At 41.3% G+C, this 17687-nt stretch overlaps 1 protein-coding gene across 1 annotated transcript in view; it reads right to left on the bottom strand.

Annotated features, from left to right (window-relative positions):
- FBXO10 (F-box protein 10) overlaps positions 1-17687 on the bottom strand; it is a 159777-nt gene that overhangs the window by 24438 nt on the left and 117652 nt on the right. The window contains exon 7 of the mRNA XM_063457265.1: positions 9288-9440. Coding sequence (XP_063313335.1) covers positions 9288-9440 — 153 coding nt within the window. The remainder of the gene's footprint in view (positions 1-9287; positions 9441-17687) is intronic.

Here is a 17687-nt window from a genome sequence, read left to right as displayed (position 1 = left end):
CCACCTGCTTCAGACTGCTTTTAAGCCTTTCATATGTTTTCACTGCTGGAAAATTATATCTATTGACATTCTCGAATGCAGCTATTAAAAGAGGTTGAAACACAGGTGGCCGAGAGTTTGTCTTGCTCTTTTTTTTTTTTAAACTCAACCACTCCATTAGGGGAAATTGGACATTTTGTCTCAGAGAACACTAGCAGGTTAAAGTCTCGTCTCTTGTTTTGATCATCTAGAAAACATACTGCTACACAATGTGACTTTTCCTCTTGAGCTGCAATTAATCTCTTGCAGTGCGTAACACAGTACAGACAAGATGATGTAATTACTATATTAAAATTGTGGTTCAGAGTATTTCAATTAAATTGGAGAATCCATTTTAAAAACAAAAAAATATGATTCTTTGAAGTAATGATTGAAATTGTATTTTTCAAACCCCTAGTTACCTATGCCCAGTCCCCCTGGTATATTCACAAGTTTCCTGTTCTTTTTTCTATTTCCCATGGTGTAAAAGTAAATAAATAAATAAAAAATACAAATTTCTTCCTACTAATATATATTTTTGCGCACCAAAAATGACACCACACTATTCAGCAGAGGGAATACGGGATCTGTGAATTATTTGGTAGCACAGACAGTGTTTCCATTGGAGTTTTTTCTGTGTGCGTGAGTGAGTACAAGTGAGTACACATTTCAACATTTTATAGTGGTACAACCTGGAATTAAAAAAGCTTTTACCATTTTAATAGTTAGATAGCACATATTTGTTGGTTGCATAAGTATTCAACACTCTGAATCAATAATTTATAAAGCTACCTTTGGCTTTAAGCCGGAGCTGCTGCAGGGGAACTGCTGGGGTCTCCGGCAGTCCCCCCTGACCTTGATTGCTGGTCCAGGGCGTCCGCAGTCCGTAACGACAGTTATTTTGTAATAGTACGTCCACGGTCGTAAGGGGATATACATATATATATTCTAAGTGTATTTTGGGATTTTATATATATATATATATATATATATATATATATATATAATCAAAATACAGTTAGAATAAAATTACATATATAATTTTGTAAAAATTATTTTTACAGTTTATTTATTAAATTATTATTATTTATAATATATATACACAATATATATAGTTATTATATATATTTTACATACATATATATATATATATATATATATATATATATAAACACACACACACACACACGTGTGTAATTTTACATTAATATATGTATCTTATATATACATATATATTTTTTTTACATTTATTAACTACATTTTTTATTTTAATTTTTTTTACTTTTTTTAAAAACTTTTGTTTAACTTTTCCACCAGCAGGGGGACTGCCTGTCAGATGGTCACATGCCCCCTGGGAGTCCTAAATTAGAGCTGAGTCCAGACAGTACCCCCTAAGAAGAAGACCGATCGCCGGCAGGGGAACAACGGCGATCAGTAAGTACATGGGGAGGTTGAGGGAGGGTAGGGGTTAAATTTTTAAAACATTTTTTATGATTTCTAAACTTTTTTATATTTACTGATTGCCTCTACCCATTCCGATGCTCTGCCTCACTGCCGGGGGGGAGCGATCACAGTGTTCTCCGGGGGCCACCAGCAGTGAGGGGGTATTGCAGCGATGCCTCAACATCGAGGCATCACTGCAATACCATTAGAGCTGCTGGAACTACATACCGTAACTACAATCTGACGTCACTAACATCACCACATGTTGTTTGGAAGTGTTTCAAGAAAAAAGCCTTTACTCTCTTGTAAAAATAAATTCCAGCAGCTTCAGTTTGTCAGACACTAGTTAAACTAGAGGTGGGTTTGGCGCACACAGAAAGGTAGCCACATGGAAAAGTACTTCATGTCCATGATTAAATATGGTGGTGGCTATTTCATTTTGGGGCTGACTTTTGGCCAAAGGGTCTGGAAAATCTGTTAGGATATATGGAATAATGGACTCTTTCAAATATTAAATATCAACACCCAGTACTCACAAGCAACCAAGCCCTGCAGAAAAGCCTTAGCAGGGGTATCATCTCTGGAATATCTATTCAAGAATTATATGTACTACTTATTGTTTCTCTTTATTTCTTAATTTAAAATTGTGTTCTATTCCACCTCCTCCCTATATTCTCCCTACTTAATTGATAACTATTATATCTCCCATCCTGATCTTCAGTTTTTTTTGCTTTTTTTAATTGGTGCATTTATAGCCTTGTTATTTTATGTTCATTTTTTATGACTTTTTTGTTAGTTGTTTGTTTAGCATGTTGCACTTCTTTCACTGATAGTCTTGTAAATTTATGTTCACTGTTTATGACTTTCACCTATCTGATCCTTCATAACCTTTTCTCCCAAATGTTATCTCCTCTGGTTTTTCCATCTCTAATTACCCAATATCTCAATGTCTCCCCACCCATAATGGTCTTTTTTTTTTCTACCCCAGACCTTATATTTAAACTGGGCCCCTAATATCAGCATTGATTATCAATACCCAGTACTCACAAGCAACCAAGCCCTGCAGAAAAGCCTAAGCAGATGTATCATCTCTGGAAGGTTGCCCACTCCACCCCATGGTCATTACCATACTTATAGATAGTGCAGATCAGTTGATTTTCATAACACACCAATCAAGTCACTAAACCTCTCCTCACCTGAAATCCCTTTGTTAACAAACTGCATCCTTAACCATGGTTTAAACACTCATAGGTATATATATATATCTATGATTTTATATGTTCATATGTATAATCTTCATGTCTATATAACAAAACACATTTTCTCTAAATAATGTTCTCCCTTCTATGTTTCACTTTCACACTAACTTCTCTCATAACTAAAATATCCCTATCCTTCTGCTCACCTGTCCCTGGCAACACCATCTTCATCACTTCAACTTTACACCTCTCCCCTCTCTATTCATCCCATGCACTCTACGTGTATCTTTCCAGCCTATCTCCTCCAACTCCTCCCAAATCCTCTATATACATACCTTCCTACAAAACTTTCAAATTCTACTTCCACCTTCACTTCCTTTCTATCCTTCTGCTGCTAGCAGCTGGTGATGTCTCAAAACCCCAGGCCCATCTTAGCAAATCCACCACGTACTAACTCAAGGAACCACACCAATCTCATACCCATCTCATGTTACTCTTCCTCCAAATCCTCCTTCAATACTGCCCTCTGGAATGCACACTCTGTTTGCAATATTACAAAATCCACTGCTGTCCACAACCTCTTCATCTCTCGTTGCCTAGATTTACTAGCCTTAATAGAAACATGTCTCTCCCCCTCTGACACTGTAACACCTGCATCTTTATCCTTTGGTGGTCTTCAACTTACCCACAATCTAAGACACTCTGAATGTAAAGGTGGTGGTGTAGGGTTTCGCCTCTCACCGCACGGCTCCTTCAAACTTCTACCCACCCGCCCTTCCCTCTCTTCCCTCTCCCATCATTTGAAATTCATTTGATTCACCTCTTCAAACCCTTCTCTGCTAACATTGCCGTAATTTTTATCACCCCCCTGGTTCCCGTCTCCTCTTCCTTGACCACTTTGCGGCCTGGCTACCCTACTTTCTCTCTTCTAATATTCCATCCCTAATTCTCGGGGACTTCAATATACCCATTGACCCACCTTTGACCTTAGCAGCCTCTAAACTACTTTCAGTTACTTCCTCCCTCGGGCTATCACAGTGGGCTAATTCTCCCACCCATTTAGCTGGCAATACCCTCGACCTCATTTTCTCTTATGCATGTACTCTCTGATCACCACCTCTTGTCATTTGCTCTCAAGTACCCCCTCACCCAACAATCTAAGCCAAACCCCCCTTAACTCAGGAGGAACCTTAATTCTATTGACCTCCAGCAGCCGTCAGCTGATATTGATTCACAACTGCTACCCATCCCTTCCCTCTCCTGTCCCTCCCTGGCCATTTCCACATATAACACTACCCTCACCTCTGCCTTGAACGCTGCAGCCTGGTTCCAAACATGCACCTCGAGGAGGGCTTGCCCCCAACCATGGCATACTAAATTAACACGCTACCTGCAAAGATGCTCCCGTTGTGCTGAATGCTCCTGGAGGAAGTCTCGCACCCAGGCAGACCATCTCCATTATAGATTCATATTGTGTTCATAAAGCGCAGCCCTTGGCCTCGCCAAACAGTCATACTTTTCCTCTCTCATTAGTTCATGCTCCCGCAATCACGGGCGTCTCTTTGACACCTTTAACTCTCTTTGCCCTGCTGTGGCCACCCCCAAACTAACCTTACAGCCAATAGCTTTGCATGCTACTTTGCCGACATGATTGAACAGCTAAGGAAAGAATTCTCCCCACCTTGCCGTTCTCTTTCTCAACCACATGTTGATCATGCCTTTCAACCCTTCAGACTTTCTCCCCGGCTACTGAACAAGAGGTGGCTGCGCTTCTCCTTTCCTCTCACCCCACCACTTACCCGCTCGATCCTGTCCCATCTCACCTTATCAGATCTCTCTCCCCCTGTTTTGTGCCTTCCTTAACACACATCTTCAACTGCTCTCTCTCTTCTGGAGTTGTCCCTGCTAACCTTAAACATGCCACTGTAGTACCTATCCTGAAAAAAACATCTCTCAACCCGTCCTCCCCCTCTAACTATTGTCCCATATTGTCCCTCCCTTTTTCCTTAAAGCTTCTGGAAAGACTTGTCTACCCATATGTCTCACTTCCTAAATTCCAACTCAATTCTCCTTGACCCTCTTCAATCTGGCTTCCGCCTTCTCCACTCTACTGAGACTGCTCTTATCAAAGTTACCAACGACCCAATCGCAGCTAAATCCATACTAATTCTTCATTACTTCTCTGCTCCCAGTCTGATGACTTGAACCCCATAGAAATGGAAGTTCATGGAGTGAACTGAAGATGAAAGTCCATAAGCATTGTCTTCAAAATTTGATGGATCTAGAGAGATTCTGTATGGAGGAATGGTTTCAGATCCCTTGTCATGCATTCTCCAACCTCATCAGGCATTATAGGAGAAGACTTTCAGCTGTTATCTTGGCAAAAGGATGTAGCACAAAGTATTGACTAAAAGGATGCCAATAATTGTGCAAAGCATATATTTAACAAAGATATTTTTTTGGATAAACCTGTGCTGTGTTTGCAATTATTTGATAGTACAGTAATTTTTTTTAACAAAAGATCAAAATGTTAAATTATAAAGACAATTTTTCACAGCCTTCCTTGAATAAGATTTGCCTGTCCCATCTCTCTATACAGGCTCCTATGGCACTTCAGTGTCACTCAGAGTTGTGGTGTCTTTCCCTTGTTGTGGAGTCCCAGACACAAATTTTAAATGAATAAATAAAGGAATGATGTTTTAACATTTACTACAGTGTACTTGGGCATTTACGCTCCCTTAAACATTGGCATTTTTAGTACATGTTGATCTCATAATCTACCATACCACTCATACAACTGTTTACACAGATGTTTACCCCAGTGAATTAAAGTACCACTATAGTATCAGGAATACAAACGTGTAATCCTGACACTATAACTATAAAAACAAAGTTTAGGTCATTGGCCCCCCTATCAGCTAGGTAAAAGTGTGTCTGGTCTGGCTCAGAAAATTTTTGAGCTGCGACAGTCAGCATCGCCTCATAGATATGCACTGAATCAATGCAGAGGGTGGAGACGCTGAACGTCAGTGCTGTACACTAAGCAGCACTGACCCAGGAAGCACCTCTAATGGACGTCTGAGTGACTTCCACTAGAGGTGGTACTTGGCAGTAATGTAAACACTGCCTTTTCTCTGTAACAGCTTATGTGCAAACCAGAGACAAATCACTAACAAACGCAGTGCAAACATACCATTCAATTTGCAAACACAGCCTTTTCCATATGAGAGTTCTTCAGAAGGGGATGCCCTGGAAGAGCACTAGACTAACACACACTTTGAGAGGGGTCATGCATGTAATTGATGATGATATAAATCACCAACTCTCTGAAACCGATTTTGGATCAATCTGGTCAATACTGCATTGTAACACATTCTATTTAAGTCACTGCTAGCAATCTGTAATGCTCCAACTCAGGAAATCTTCCACTACCTACAACAAACATTGCACGCGAGACCACCTATAGATTTTTGATTGCCGGTATATTTCTCCTACCAGATTTGAAACAATTTATTTGCTTACTTATCCTCAGAAACAGGGTACGGTTTAAATTTAGATCTCAACAAATGAAGGCTGGCCTAACATTTTCTTATAAAATAGCAGTGTGCATTAAATAGAATGCATTTAATATTATCTCCACGTTGTACTTTGACACACAACATCTCCAGCATATTTATATTCCCATACATCTAGAAACTGGAGGATGGAGGATGTGGAAACATTGGACGTTTTTACAATCTATAGAAGATTTGTCCACTTATCACAGTATAGCAGGATGTGTTTAAACATATTACTGATTGCCTTCATATTGGCATAAAACCTGTCACGGAGATGACGTTATTTAACGTAAACTGTACAGATCAACGGCAAAACATAATTTAGTCCACTGTATTTGTACAGCAATGGTACTTGCTATATTTTGGAGAGCCTCGATCCCATCAATGATCATAATTTGGCTAAAATTTTACTTATTTATACCGCTGAGAGATTATTAGCACAATTTCAAGGCAGGAAGGAACAACATCTTCAAATATGGCAGCTATGGATGCAGTGGGTGGACCCTCAAGTCTCCATGTATAATCTGCTGTAACAGTGGACTCCTAGCCTCTTTTCTTCCTTCTCTTTTTTTATTTTTCTCTCTATTACTCTTTGTTTTTGCTCACATTGCCATTTATTGCTCTCTTTATATAAAACTAGATAGTGTCATTCTTGAGTACTTTTGTTGTGATTGTTTGTTTGAAGCACCATCATTAATATAAGCACCATCTTCAATAAATACCATATTTTAAAAACAATTGTGTATGGGTATAATATAGAACAAAATAGCCCAAGCACTATATAATGTAGATTATAAAATTCATTTTAAGTTATATTAATGTAAATTTGTGTTGCAGTATCCTATACTTAACTTTTAAAGAAGAGGGTAAAATGCAAACTCACCAAATAGGTCATCATATGATCTGTAATTTTTTTTTTTTATTTCAGACAAACATCAAGCTTGTGCTATATTTTATAAAGGTTCAAATGAATCTCTACAAAAACAATGAAAATAAATTATGTAATGAAATGTGTTTAGACAAACATTCTGTGAAAAGAATTCTTAATGCAGCATATTACTGTATGATAATATTGGTAAGGAGTTCATGAATTACAAGCATGTGACTTGCATCATTGGTACTTCCATGGTATAAAGAAAGATATTTGAGAAAATGTTTGAACAAAAAATATTTTAATTTATCAAATAATTTTTCGTAGTTTTATGTAGTCAAGTATAATGCGGACAAAGTGTAATTGTAACCAATTTTTACAGAAATTAGTATAGTTGAAAATGGAAAAAGGTTACTAAAAAGTCCTCCATATCATTCTTATTACTCAATATTATCATCTATATATTGTGGCAGCCATATGGCTATAACTACAGCTACATATTTGTTTTTCCCATTAAATTTTGCTCAGTTTTGTAGAGAACACGATCTTGCCACCTACACTATTTGTGAACAACAGATCGGCTTTAAGGAAATTGACAGAATTATATGGTGTACCAATTAGATGGTGTAAAATACCATGTCCCACTTCTGATTTAATATTTTTTGTTTCCTTTGCACTTTCACAGTTATTTGCTAAAGTGTGAATTTCTGATAAAGTGTTCACTGATCCCACATATGATATAATTACTATAATTTGATTAACGGCGGAAATAACTATTTAACCTGTCTCCCGTTTGAAAAGTTACATTTTTATAACTTTCTATTTTTATTATGATCATTAAATTTAGGTTTACATTTTTCCATACCAATCCCTTCAAAAATTTAATAAAAATAAATATAGAATAGTAAATAATACTGTATTTAAAACGTTATTGGGAAAAAGAAAAAAGTATGTTCCCTTTGCTGATGACCCTACCTAATATTTACTGGAGAGCACAAATCCAAGCACGCCAACAGTGAGCATTCTAATCTACAGTGCAGTAGGTTACAAGAAAAAAAATGTTGTAACATACAGCGACAGTTGCACAGAAGCAAAATAATAGTGCATGCCACAAATCAAGTGCATCCCACATTGTTATTCTGTTACCGAGTGACAATTTCCCCTGCCTTGCTAAACGCTCCTAACAGACATGTGCCTCCAGATAGCTGCCAATTAGTAAATTTGGCCCTGGATATTAGCTTAAAGTATTTTAAAGTAAAATAAAATTGCATTTATTTTTGAGACCACCATGCTCTGTGTATTGCCGCCATAACATATCTACAGCATAATAAGCACATTGTTTTTTTTTTTACAGGATTCATTGATAGTCATGGTATAATGCTATAGTTATTTACTGAAAGCTCTAAAAAAGGAACCGCTTATGCAAAAAAAATTACATTATCAAGCACACACAAACATCAAGATTATTTAGCAGTTATTCAGTGTTCTATAAAGTACTTCTGTTAAACTTTGTACAACGTAGCTTCAATACCATTAGTCCTTTCACTTGTTCCATCACTGAATGTCCATTCCTTCTGCCAAGAGAGCCACATAATCTCTGCATAGCACAAATACTGTATAACACATCAGATGAGAGGTCTTTACAATTTGCAGCTGCTTCTAAACAATACTGTAGAGATGGAGAGGCTGATACGATGGTATGCTTATTGGTTTGCCATTCTATATTTGTGTCAACTTTTGATAAATTCAGAACTAGTTTTGGCTCATTCATTCCTTACAGGTCTGCTCCATTAAATTGCTTATTTATATTTTAAAGGTCAGCAAGCTGGAAGAATATTTATCACATATTATCCTCCACATTAATTTTACTGGAAACATGTTTCTCAGTACAAACGACCTAAACTACTTTCTTGAAGACTATGTTAAACACAGTGGATTTCATGTGCTAGCTGCAGCATTACAGGAACACTATGCCGTTAGGAATACAAATATGTATTCCTAATGCTAAAATATAGAAGGGCCTCTCGACTGAGTGACAGCACCTAGAGCTGCTCCTAGGGAACAATGTGAACAAAGCCTTTTCTCTGAAAAGGTCTTGAGGACCTCAGAGTTCTTTGTAGAAGTGTAATATTGCCAGAGCCTTACTCACAATGTTACGATTTCTTGCACTACAAAGCAATACATGATGGTTCTGATTACCATAAATGGTGTTTCCTTCAATGAGTCCTTTTCCTCTCTCTCCTACAACAACTCCATCAGAATATCCACAACATATGAGGTTACTTCTTAGAACTGGATCTCCACCTCTTCGGATGTCAACTCCGCCCCACTGATTTTCACGGATCACATTTTCTAATGGAAAAGAAATAAATTAGGTTTTTTATATTGTTAAATATAAACTGGTTCGAAATACAAAAATACAACTGAAATCAAAGGACATACTTCAAATCCTTGCTCCAGTGTTTAAGTTAATGTTTTATTGGTACAGCCCGTTATTTCATCAAACTGTAAAAGCTTGGTGAGATAGTCATTTTAAATCGGTCACAAGCAAAGGATGCAGACTCATGCAAAACACGACAACAACTTGAATTTGTACTAGTATACAATTATATGTGATATGAAAGTGGAACATGTTAATAGAGAAAGATGACAGAGAAAATAGTAAAGTCAGGTAAGCCATTCTCCTTGGCAAACAGGTACACACCTATGGTAAGGTGTGGAGATTAGATGGGGTGGTGAGGGGAGATAAGTACCAGGATTCTTGACCAGTGTGTCTACTTAGGTTGTTGACCCTGTCACGTATTCATCCGCACTTAGGCTTCATTTGACTTCCCTGATATCTGGCATCCTTGACTTTTGGCTTTCCCTCATCGTTGTGTCTGATTCTGTATCTCTGACCTCGGCAAGTATTTTTGACTATTCTTGGAGACGTTAAGTCCAGCCATTCTAAGGTCCGGTTATACGTTATCCTTAGTCCTAGGTGTGACACAGTACTGCGTGCTAGATCAACTTGTAATCCTGACAGATCCAAAGAGAAATTAAAAATGGCTATAATAGGGTATTTTATTTATTTTTTACTTATTTTGGATCAAAAGTATAAAAGAATGGGTTTCAAGTTTAAACTTGATAGACTTTAGTCTTTTTTCAACCTAGACTACTATGTAACGATGTATGATTTTATTACATTAATTCTACTAAACAATGAAACTCTAAAATGTTCTAAACTTTTAATACATCTTTTATTTTTGACACAATTCACTTATAGTTCTTGTCACGACTAGTAATGTGGTCCAGCACGCAGAAACTATGTAAACATATACATAAGTAAGAAAAGGAAAATAATAAGAAAGAGCGTAAACCGGTCCTTAGAATGGCCGGACTAATACGCTAGAGACAGAGAATGGTCAAAGGGAAAGCCGAGGTCAAGGAAGCCAGAAAATACTCAATACCGATAAAACAAGCCAAGTCAGGGAAACCAGAGATCAGAATAACCAGGGAAACGCCAAGGATCAGGATACCAGGAAATCAGAAACACGAGAATAGCACTTTCAGGAAACCAGGAAACTGAAACCACGACATGGCAAAGTAATGGGGAAAGCTAGGGGTTTAAATACCCCTCTCTAGGCTATGATTGGTCAGAGGGCGACCTCTGACCCCAAAACGTGCGTGTGCGTTGACGTCGTGACGTCACGCACACGTTGGTATAATTCTCGGGGGCGGGGCTAGCAATAGACGCGACCACGCGGTCGGCGCCATCTTGGATCTGGGCGCGATGCCCGGAAGAACTATGTGCGCGGTTCCCGGCTCGCCGACGAGCAGGTAAGCTCGTGTAGTCGGAGCGGTCGTGCCGGTCGGGCACGACCGTGAGGCTCGGCGGGCCGGTGACCGCAACAGTACCCCCCACTCGAAGACCGCGCACCGGGCGGGAAGGACCCGGCTTAAGAGGAAAGCGGTTGTGAAACGACCGGATAAGACGGGGCGCATGGACCCGGTTAGCAGGAACCCAACAACGTTCCTCGGGACCATAACCCTTCCAGTCAACGAGATAGGACAAGACACCTCTGGATAATTTGGAGTCCATGATAGAATGGACTTCGTATTCTTCTTGATCACCCACTACCAAGGGCGGAGGAGGAGTGGATACCCTGGTGTAGCGATTGCAAGTAAGGGGCTTGAGCAGAGACACGTGGAAAGTATTCGCTATTCTCATATGAGCCGGTAGTGCCAAAGAATAGGTCACTGGATTAATACGTTGGGTAACTCGAAAGGGACCAATGTACCGAGGGGCAAATTTCATGGATGGGACCTTAAGCTTGATATGTCTCGTGGAGAGCCACACCCTGTCACCTGGAAGATAGACAGGATTAGCGCCCCGTTTCTTGTCAGCTTGGACCTTTGCTCGGAATGAGGCTTTTTGCAGAGCTGAATGGACGGAATCCCAGGTATCATGAATCGATTCTAAACGGGTGTCCAAAGCGGGGATTTCTGTGTCTGAGAATGCAGAAGGTAAAACAGCGGGGTGATAACCCTGATTAACAAAGAATGGACTGTGATTAGAAGATTCATGAGTGGCGTTGTTTCTGGCGAACTCAGCCATGGGTAAGAGCTCATACCAGTTAGATTGATTGGCATTTATAAAGCAACGTAAATAAGCTTCTAAAGACTGATTCGCCCTCTCTGCTGCTCCATTTGTTTGAGGGTGATATGCTGATGAAAAGGAGAGTTCGACGCCCAATTGTTTGCAAAAGGAACGCCAAAACCTAGAAACAAACTGGGTACCTCTGTCAGATACTATGTTTTTGGGTACACCGTGCAACCGAAAGATCTCTCTCAAGAATATTTGAACAAGATCTTGAGCAGATGGTAATTTCTTAAGTGGGACGAAATGTGCCATCTTCGTGAATCTATCAATAACCATAAGGACTGTATTAAACCCGTTTGAACTGGGTAGATCCACAATGAAATCCATGGCCAAGTGGGTCCATGGAGCACTAGGTATGGGCAGTGGTTGTAACAGCCCAGGAGGTGACCTAGGAGGAACTTTAGAAACTGCACATATTTGACATGCCCCAACATAATCTTTGATATCGTTTCTAAGAGCAGGCCACCAAAATCTCCTGGAGACGGCTGAGAGAGTTTTATGGACTCCAGGATGGCCCGCTGTGAGGTTGTCATGGAACAAATCTAGTACCTTCTTTCGAAACTGAGGTGACACATACAGTTTGTCCGGAGGTTTTCCCACAGGTGCCTGAGTTTGATCTGCTATTATGGCACAGAAGAGTGGAGAAGACACTTCGGAAACAGTAGTGGCAATGAGGCATTCAGGAGGTACAATAGGATATATCTCCTGTTCTGGTACTTCATCTGTCTCAAACTGCCGAGAAAGTGCATCTGCCTTGGTGTTTTTAGTACCAGGCCGGTACGTAATTACGAAATTGAATCGGGAGAGGAACAATGACCACCTAGCCTGACGAGAGACAGTCTCTTAGCGTCCCCAATATAAGCCAAATTCTTATGATCAGTAAAGATCAAAAGTGGCTCTTTGGAACCTTCTAAGAGATGCCTCCATTCCTTAAGGGCAAGTACAATGGCCAAAAGTTCCCCATTCCCTATGTCGTAATTCCTCTCTGCAGGTGTGAGTTTGCGAGAGTAAAATCCACAGGGATGTAAAGGCGTATCAGGACTTTCTCTTTGAGACAGAATGGCTCCAACTCCTGTTTCTGATGCATCCACCTCTAGGATAAATGGTTTGGATGGATCAGGATGGGTCAGGACAGGTGCTGAGGAAAATAAAAATTTTAATTGTTCAAATGCCTCTCTTGCTTCTTTGGGCCAAGATATACAATTTGTTCCTTTTTTTGTTAAATTGGTTATAGGGGAAATCACGGAGGAAAATCCCCTTATGAATTTGCGGTAGTAATTTGCAAAACCTATAAAGCGTTGAGTAGCTTTAAGGCCCTTGGGTAATGGCCACTGTAAGACTGCCTCCAGTTTACGAGGATCCATCTGGAAACCAGACGGAGATATAACGTATCCAAGGAATTGTATCTCCGTTTGGTCAAACTGGCATTTCTCCAGTTTACAGTAAAGGCCGTTTTGTAACAGGGTTTTCAGTACAATTCTCACATGTTCGTGATGTGTCTCTAGGTCTGGGGAATAGATGAGAATGTCGTCCAAATACACTAGAACGAACATGTGAAGGTACTCTCTTAGGACATCGTTAATAAAATCCTGGAATACCGCTGGAGCGTTACATAATCCAAACGGCATAACCAGGTATTCGTAATGTCCCATTCTGGTGTTAAATGCGGTCTTCCATTCGTGACCGTCCTTAATCCTGACTAGATTGTATGCACTTCGGAGATCGAGCTTGGTAAAGACTCGAGCTCCCTTCAATCTGTCAAATAGCTCTGATATAAGGGGAATAGGGTAGGCGTTTTTAATGGTAATCCTATTCAAACCCCTATAATCAATACAAGGGCGTAGGTCTCCTTCTTTTTTAGAGACAAAGAAGAATCCAGCCCCGGCTGGTGAGGAGGACCTACGGATATGACCCTTTCTGAGAGCCTCCTTAATGTATTCCTCTAAACAAAGATTTTCCTGGGGGGACAAGGCATAGATTCCTCCCTTGGGAGGCATAGTCCCTGGTAATAAATTTATAGTACAGTCATAAGGTCTATGAGGAGGTAACCCTTCTGACTGGACCTTGTTAAATACCTCTTTCAAATCCATATACTGTTGTGGAATTTGTGTGGTCAAGGGAGGTGTAACAGGAACATTAATGGTGCCAATAGGTTGTGGGATTTGTTTAAAGCAGACTCCTTTGCATCTCTCACCCCAACTCACAATCTCTCCTTCAATCCAATCCAAACGTGGATTGTGTTTAAGGAGCCAAGGGAAACCGAGTATTATCGGAACTGTAGGTGAAGAGATAATTTGAAAGGTCATTTCTTCAGAATGGAGAACACCCACTGAAACAGTGATTGGCAGAGTTTCGTGTGTGATGAAAGGCTGGGTAAGAGGCCTCCCATCAATGGCCTCGACTGCTATAGGTTTCTCTTTATGTCTTAAGGGCAGGAGATGTTTTGCAGAGAATTCTTTGTCTAGGAAATTCTTCGCTGCCCCAGAGTCAATCATAGCCTCACATTGAACAGTAGTGTTCTCGAAAGATAAGGTTACTTTGATAAGGAAACGGTTCTTAGTCAATTTAGGGGACATATACATCACACCTAAGGTCGGTCCCCGTACGTGCCTTAGGTGTGCAAGTTTTCCGGCCGAACCGGGCATGACGACCTTAGATGCCCCTTCTTGCCACAATACATACATAACCCCTCGTTACGTCTGTGTTGTCTCTCTGCCTCAGTGAGTTTAGCACTACCCAATTGCATGGGTTCAGGTTCTGGAAGAGGCGTTTGGCTACTCACCACTGGGTTAGAGAAACGAGGGGCTATGGACAAATTAGAGCGTCTGTTACGTTGTTTGTTTTTCTCTCTCTCTCTGAGCCGGTTGTCAATGTCTATCATGTAGGCAATAAACTCGTTAAGACTAACCGGAAGGTCTCTAGCTGCAGTCTCATCGTGTATATTCTCAGCTAAACCTTCAGAGAAAGCAGCCACCAGACCGCTATTGGTCCAATCAACCTCAGACGCTAATGTCCTGAACTCTATAGCATAATCGGCTACAGAACGACTGCCTTGCTTGATTCGCATAAGGGCTTTGGCAGCGTTCTTCTCCCTGCCTTTAGGTTCAAATGTAGCTTTAAAGGCCGTAAGAAAAGTATTGTAATCACGGGCTACTGCGTCACCACTTTCCCATAAGGGGTTAGCCCAGGTCAAAGCTTTTCCAGTTAATTGGTTCATCAGATAGCCTATTTTTGATCTATCTGTTGGGAATGAACCTGGGGAGGCCTCAAAGTGGTATTCAATTTGGTTTAAAAAACCTCTGAATTCCTTAGAATCACCTCCATAGCGGGGGGGCGGTGACAAGGTTATGGACGGTGGTTTATGTGGTACGGGAACCACTACAGGTGGCGGAACCACAGGTGGTACCGGAGGGACCTCTAAATAGGCAGTCCTCTGGAGCAAGGTCTGAAATGCCTGGGCAAATTGGTCTAACCTGTGGTCCATATCCTCCACCCTACTCTCACATGCGATCATATGCTTGCATAGTTCTGCAGGATCCATGGCCATGTCGTAATGTCACGACTAGTAATGTGGTCCAGCACGCAGAAACTATGTAAACATATACATAAGTAAGAAAAGGAAAATAATAAGAAAGAGCGTAAACCGGTCCTTAGAATGGCCGGACTAATACGCTAGAGACAGAGAATGGTCAAAGGGAAAGCCGAGGTCAAGGAAGCCAGAAAATACTCAATACCGATAAAACAAGCCAAGTCAGGGAAACCAGAGATCAGAATAACCAGGGAAACGCCAAGGATCAGGATACCAGGAAATCAGAAACACGAGAATAGCACTTTCAGGAAACCAGGAAACTGAAACCACGACATGGCAAAGTAATGGGGAAAGCTAGGGGTTTAAATACCCCTCTCTAGGCTATGATTGGTCAGAGGGCGACCTCTGACCCCAAAACGTGCGTGTGCGTTGACGTCGTGACGTCACGCACACGTTGGTATAATTCTCGGGGGCGGGGCTAGCAATAGACGCGACCACGCGGTCGGCGCCATCTTGGATCTGGGCGCGATGCCCGGAAGAACTATGTGCGCGGTTCCCGGCTCGCCGACGAGCAGGTAAGCTCGTGTAGTCGGAGCGGTCGTGCCGGTCGGGCACGACCGTGAGGCTCGGCGGGCCGGTGACCGCAACAGTTCTCTTTAATTAGAGCTCTGGTTTCTTTGGTTTAATTATTTATTACCAAGTAGTTCTTTACTCACATTTAAATTTAATACACATTTTTTGGGTTACTTTTAATTTTGTTTTGTATTTAGCTATTTATATCTCTTACTATAATCACAGAGCGTTTGCAGTTTCTCTTGTTTGATTAGTGTTAGGATAATATAATCCAAAAACTGAATAACCATACGTATTGTCTCTCATATAATTTTCTATTATTTCCTTGTATTTTTTATTTTTGTCGCAGACATTTCTGACTTAAAATTTATTAGCCAAATGATACTAGCCAGAACTTTTTTTTTTTTTTTTTTTTTTTAAATTCTTTATTTTTTCAGTGCAAGGCATAAACATTGTAGCGTTTCATAGATGAGTGGTATGTAGATATTTGACAATTAGGGTCACTTTTAGATTCGTGCACCATTTTTCATTTTTAATTACGAATTTGTGTAAGTCCTAACAGTTGATGAGTCGCCCTTATGGTGTTGGGAGGTCGGGTGTGTTGTGCCTTACTGTCAAGTGTGTGGGTTTTCGCTATGCTGTGGGTTGCAGTTAGAGGGTCTTGTGGTTGGTGTAATCAGCATGTGTATATGTACTGATGTGTGAGGTGGTTCTGGTGAGTACATGTGCTGGTCCAGGTGCTGTGTATCCCGCTCAGGGATAATCTAGGGTTTGGTGGTCGTGGGGCATCCAGTCACACTATGTGTTAGGTTTGGTTACTCCTGACCGAGGGAGTGGCGGGGGGGGGAGGCGTGAGTGGTGGTTCAGGGTTGCCCCAGGGTCTGTGCATGGTGGTATGTTAACGTTCCCCATTTTGAGGAGAGTCGTCTTTACTGGGACCCCATCCTGTGCTGTTGTGCCTGGTGGCTAGTGTCGCCCCAGTGGTTGTGTGCGTGGAATATAAAAACGCAAAAGTAAATCATAAACAGGGGGAAGGGGAAGATTGGGATAACATTAGGGTAAACATTGTCAAATGAGAGCCATATTTAAAGTCTCGGACAGACAGTCCCGTGGGGTCAGTGCCGGAAAGCCGGGCAAATGGGTCCCCGGTCTGGAAACTGGTGCTTCATGTCGGGTTGTCTTTGGAGTTCAGTCCTGTTGCTGCCGCACCCGCATTTGCGGACCTCGGGACGAATGGTTGTGCGTGTGCCGGGTCCAAGGTGGAGGTGGAGGTTCCCGCTTGTGCGTTGTCCGGCAGGTGCTCCAGGCCGAGGGCCGTCAGGAACGGAGTTGCGTCTTCCACCGAGGTGAGTGTGTGCAGGCTGCCATTACGGGTCACTGTCAGGGATCCATTCATTCCCCACCTGTAGCTCATGTTGGCTGAGCGTAATATGCTGGTCACAGGAGTGAGCGTTTTACGCCACAGGAGGGTTGCCTTCGTAAGGTCTTGATAGAATGACAGGGAGGCTTCTTCAAATTGTATGGGTGTTTTTCCCTTTATTGCCGCCATTATTAGTATTTTGTCATGGGTCGTAGCGCAACGGAGAATGACGTCTCTCGTCGCCGTGGTTGATGTCCCCTTGGGCCCTGGTAATCGGTAGATTCCTTCTATGTTTAATTTTTTGGCCACCGCATGGGATAAGATGGAGGTCAGCAGTCGTCTGACATAATGGGGTAGTTCATCTGCTGAGACTGTCGTCGGGATGCCCCTTACTTTAATGTTGGCGCGGCGTTGGCGGTCTTCCATGGCCGTGAGTTGTGCAGTGATTGCTCTCTGGTGGGACCAGACCTGTTGCACCGTGTTCTGGAGCTCTGT

Source organism: Pelobates fuscus, chromosome 5 (assembly GCF_036172605.1).
Source record: "Pelobates fuscus isolate aPelFus1 chromosome 5, aPelFus1.pri, whole genome shotgun sequence".
In the NCBI taxonomy this organism is placed as follows: Eukaryota; Metazoa; Chordata; class Amphibia; order Anura; family Pelobatidae; genus Pelobates; species Pelobates fuscus.
The sequence above is the reverse complement of the archived record's forward strand: the minus strand, read 5'-3'. Positions and strand labels throughout refer to the sequence as shown.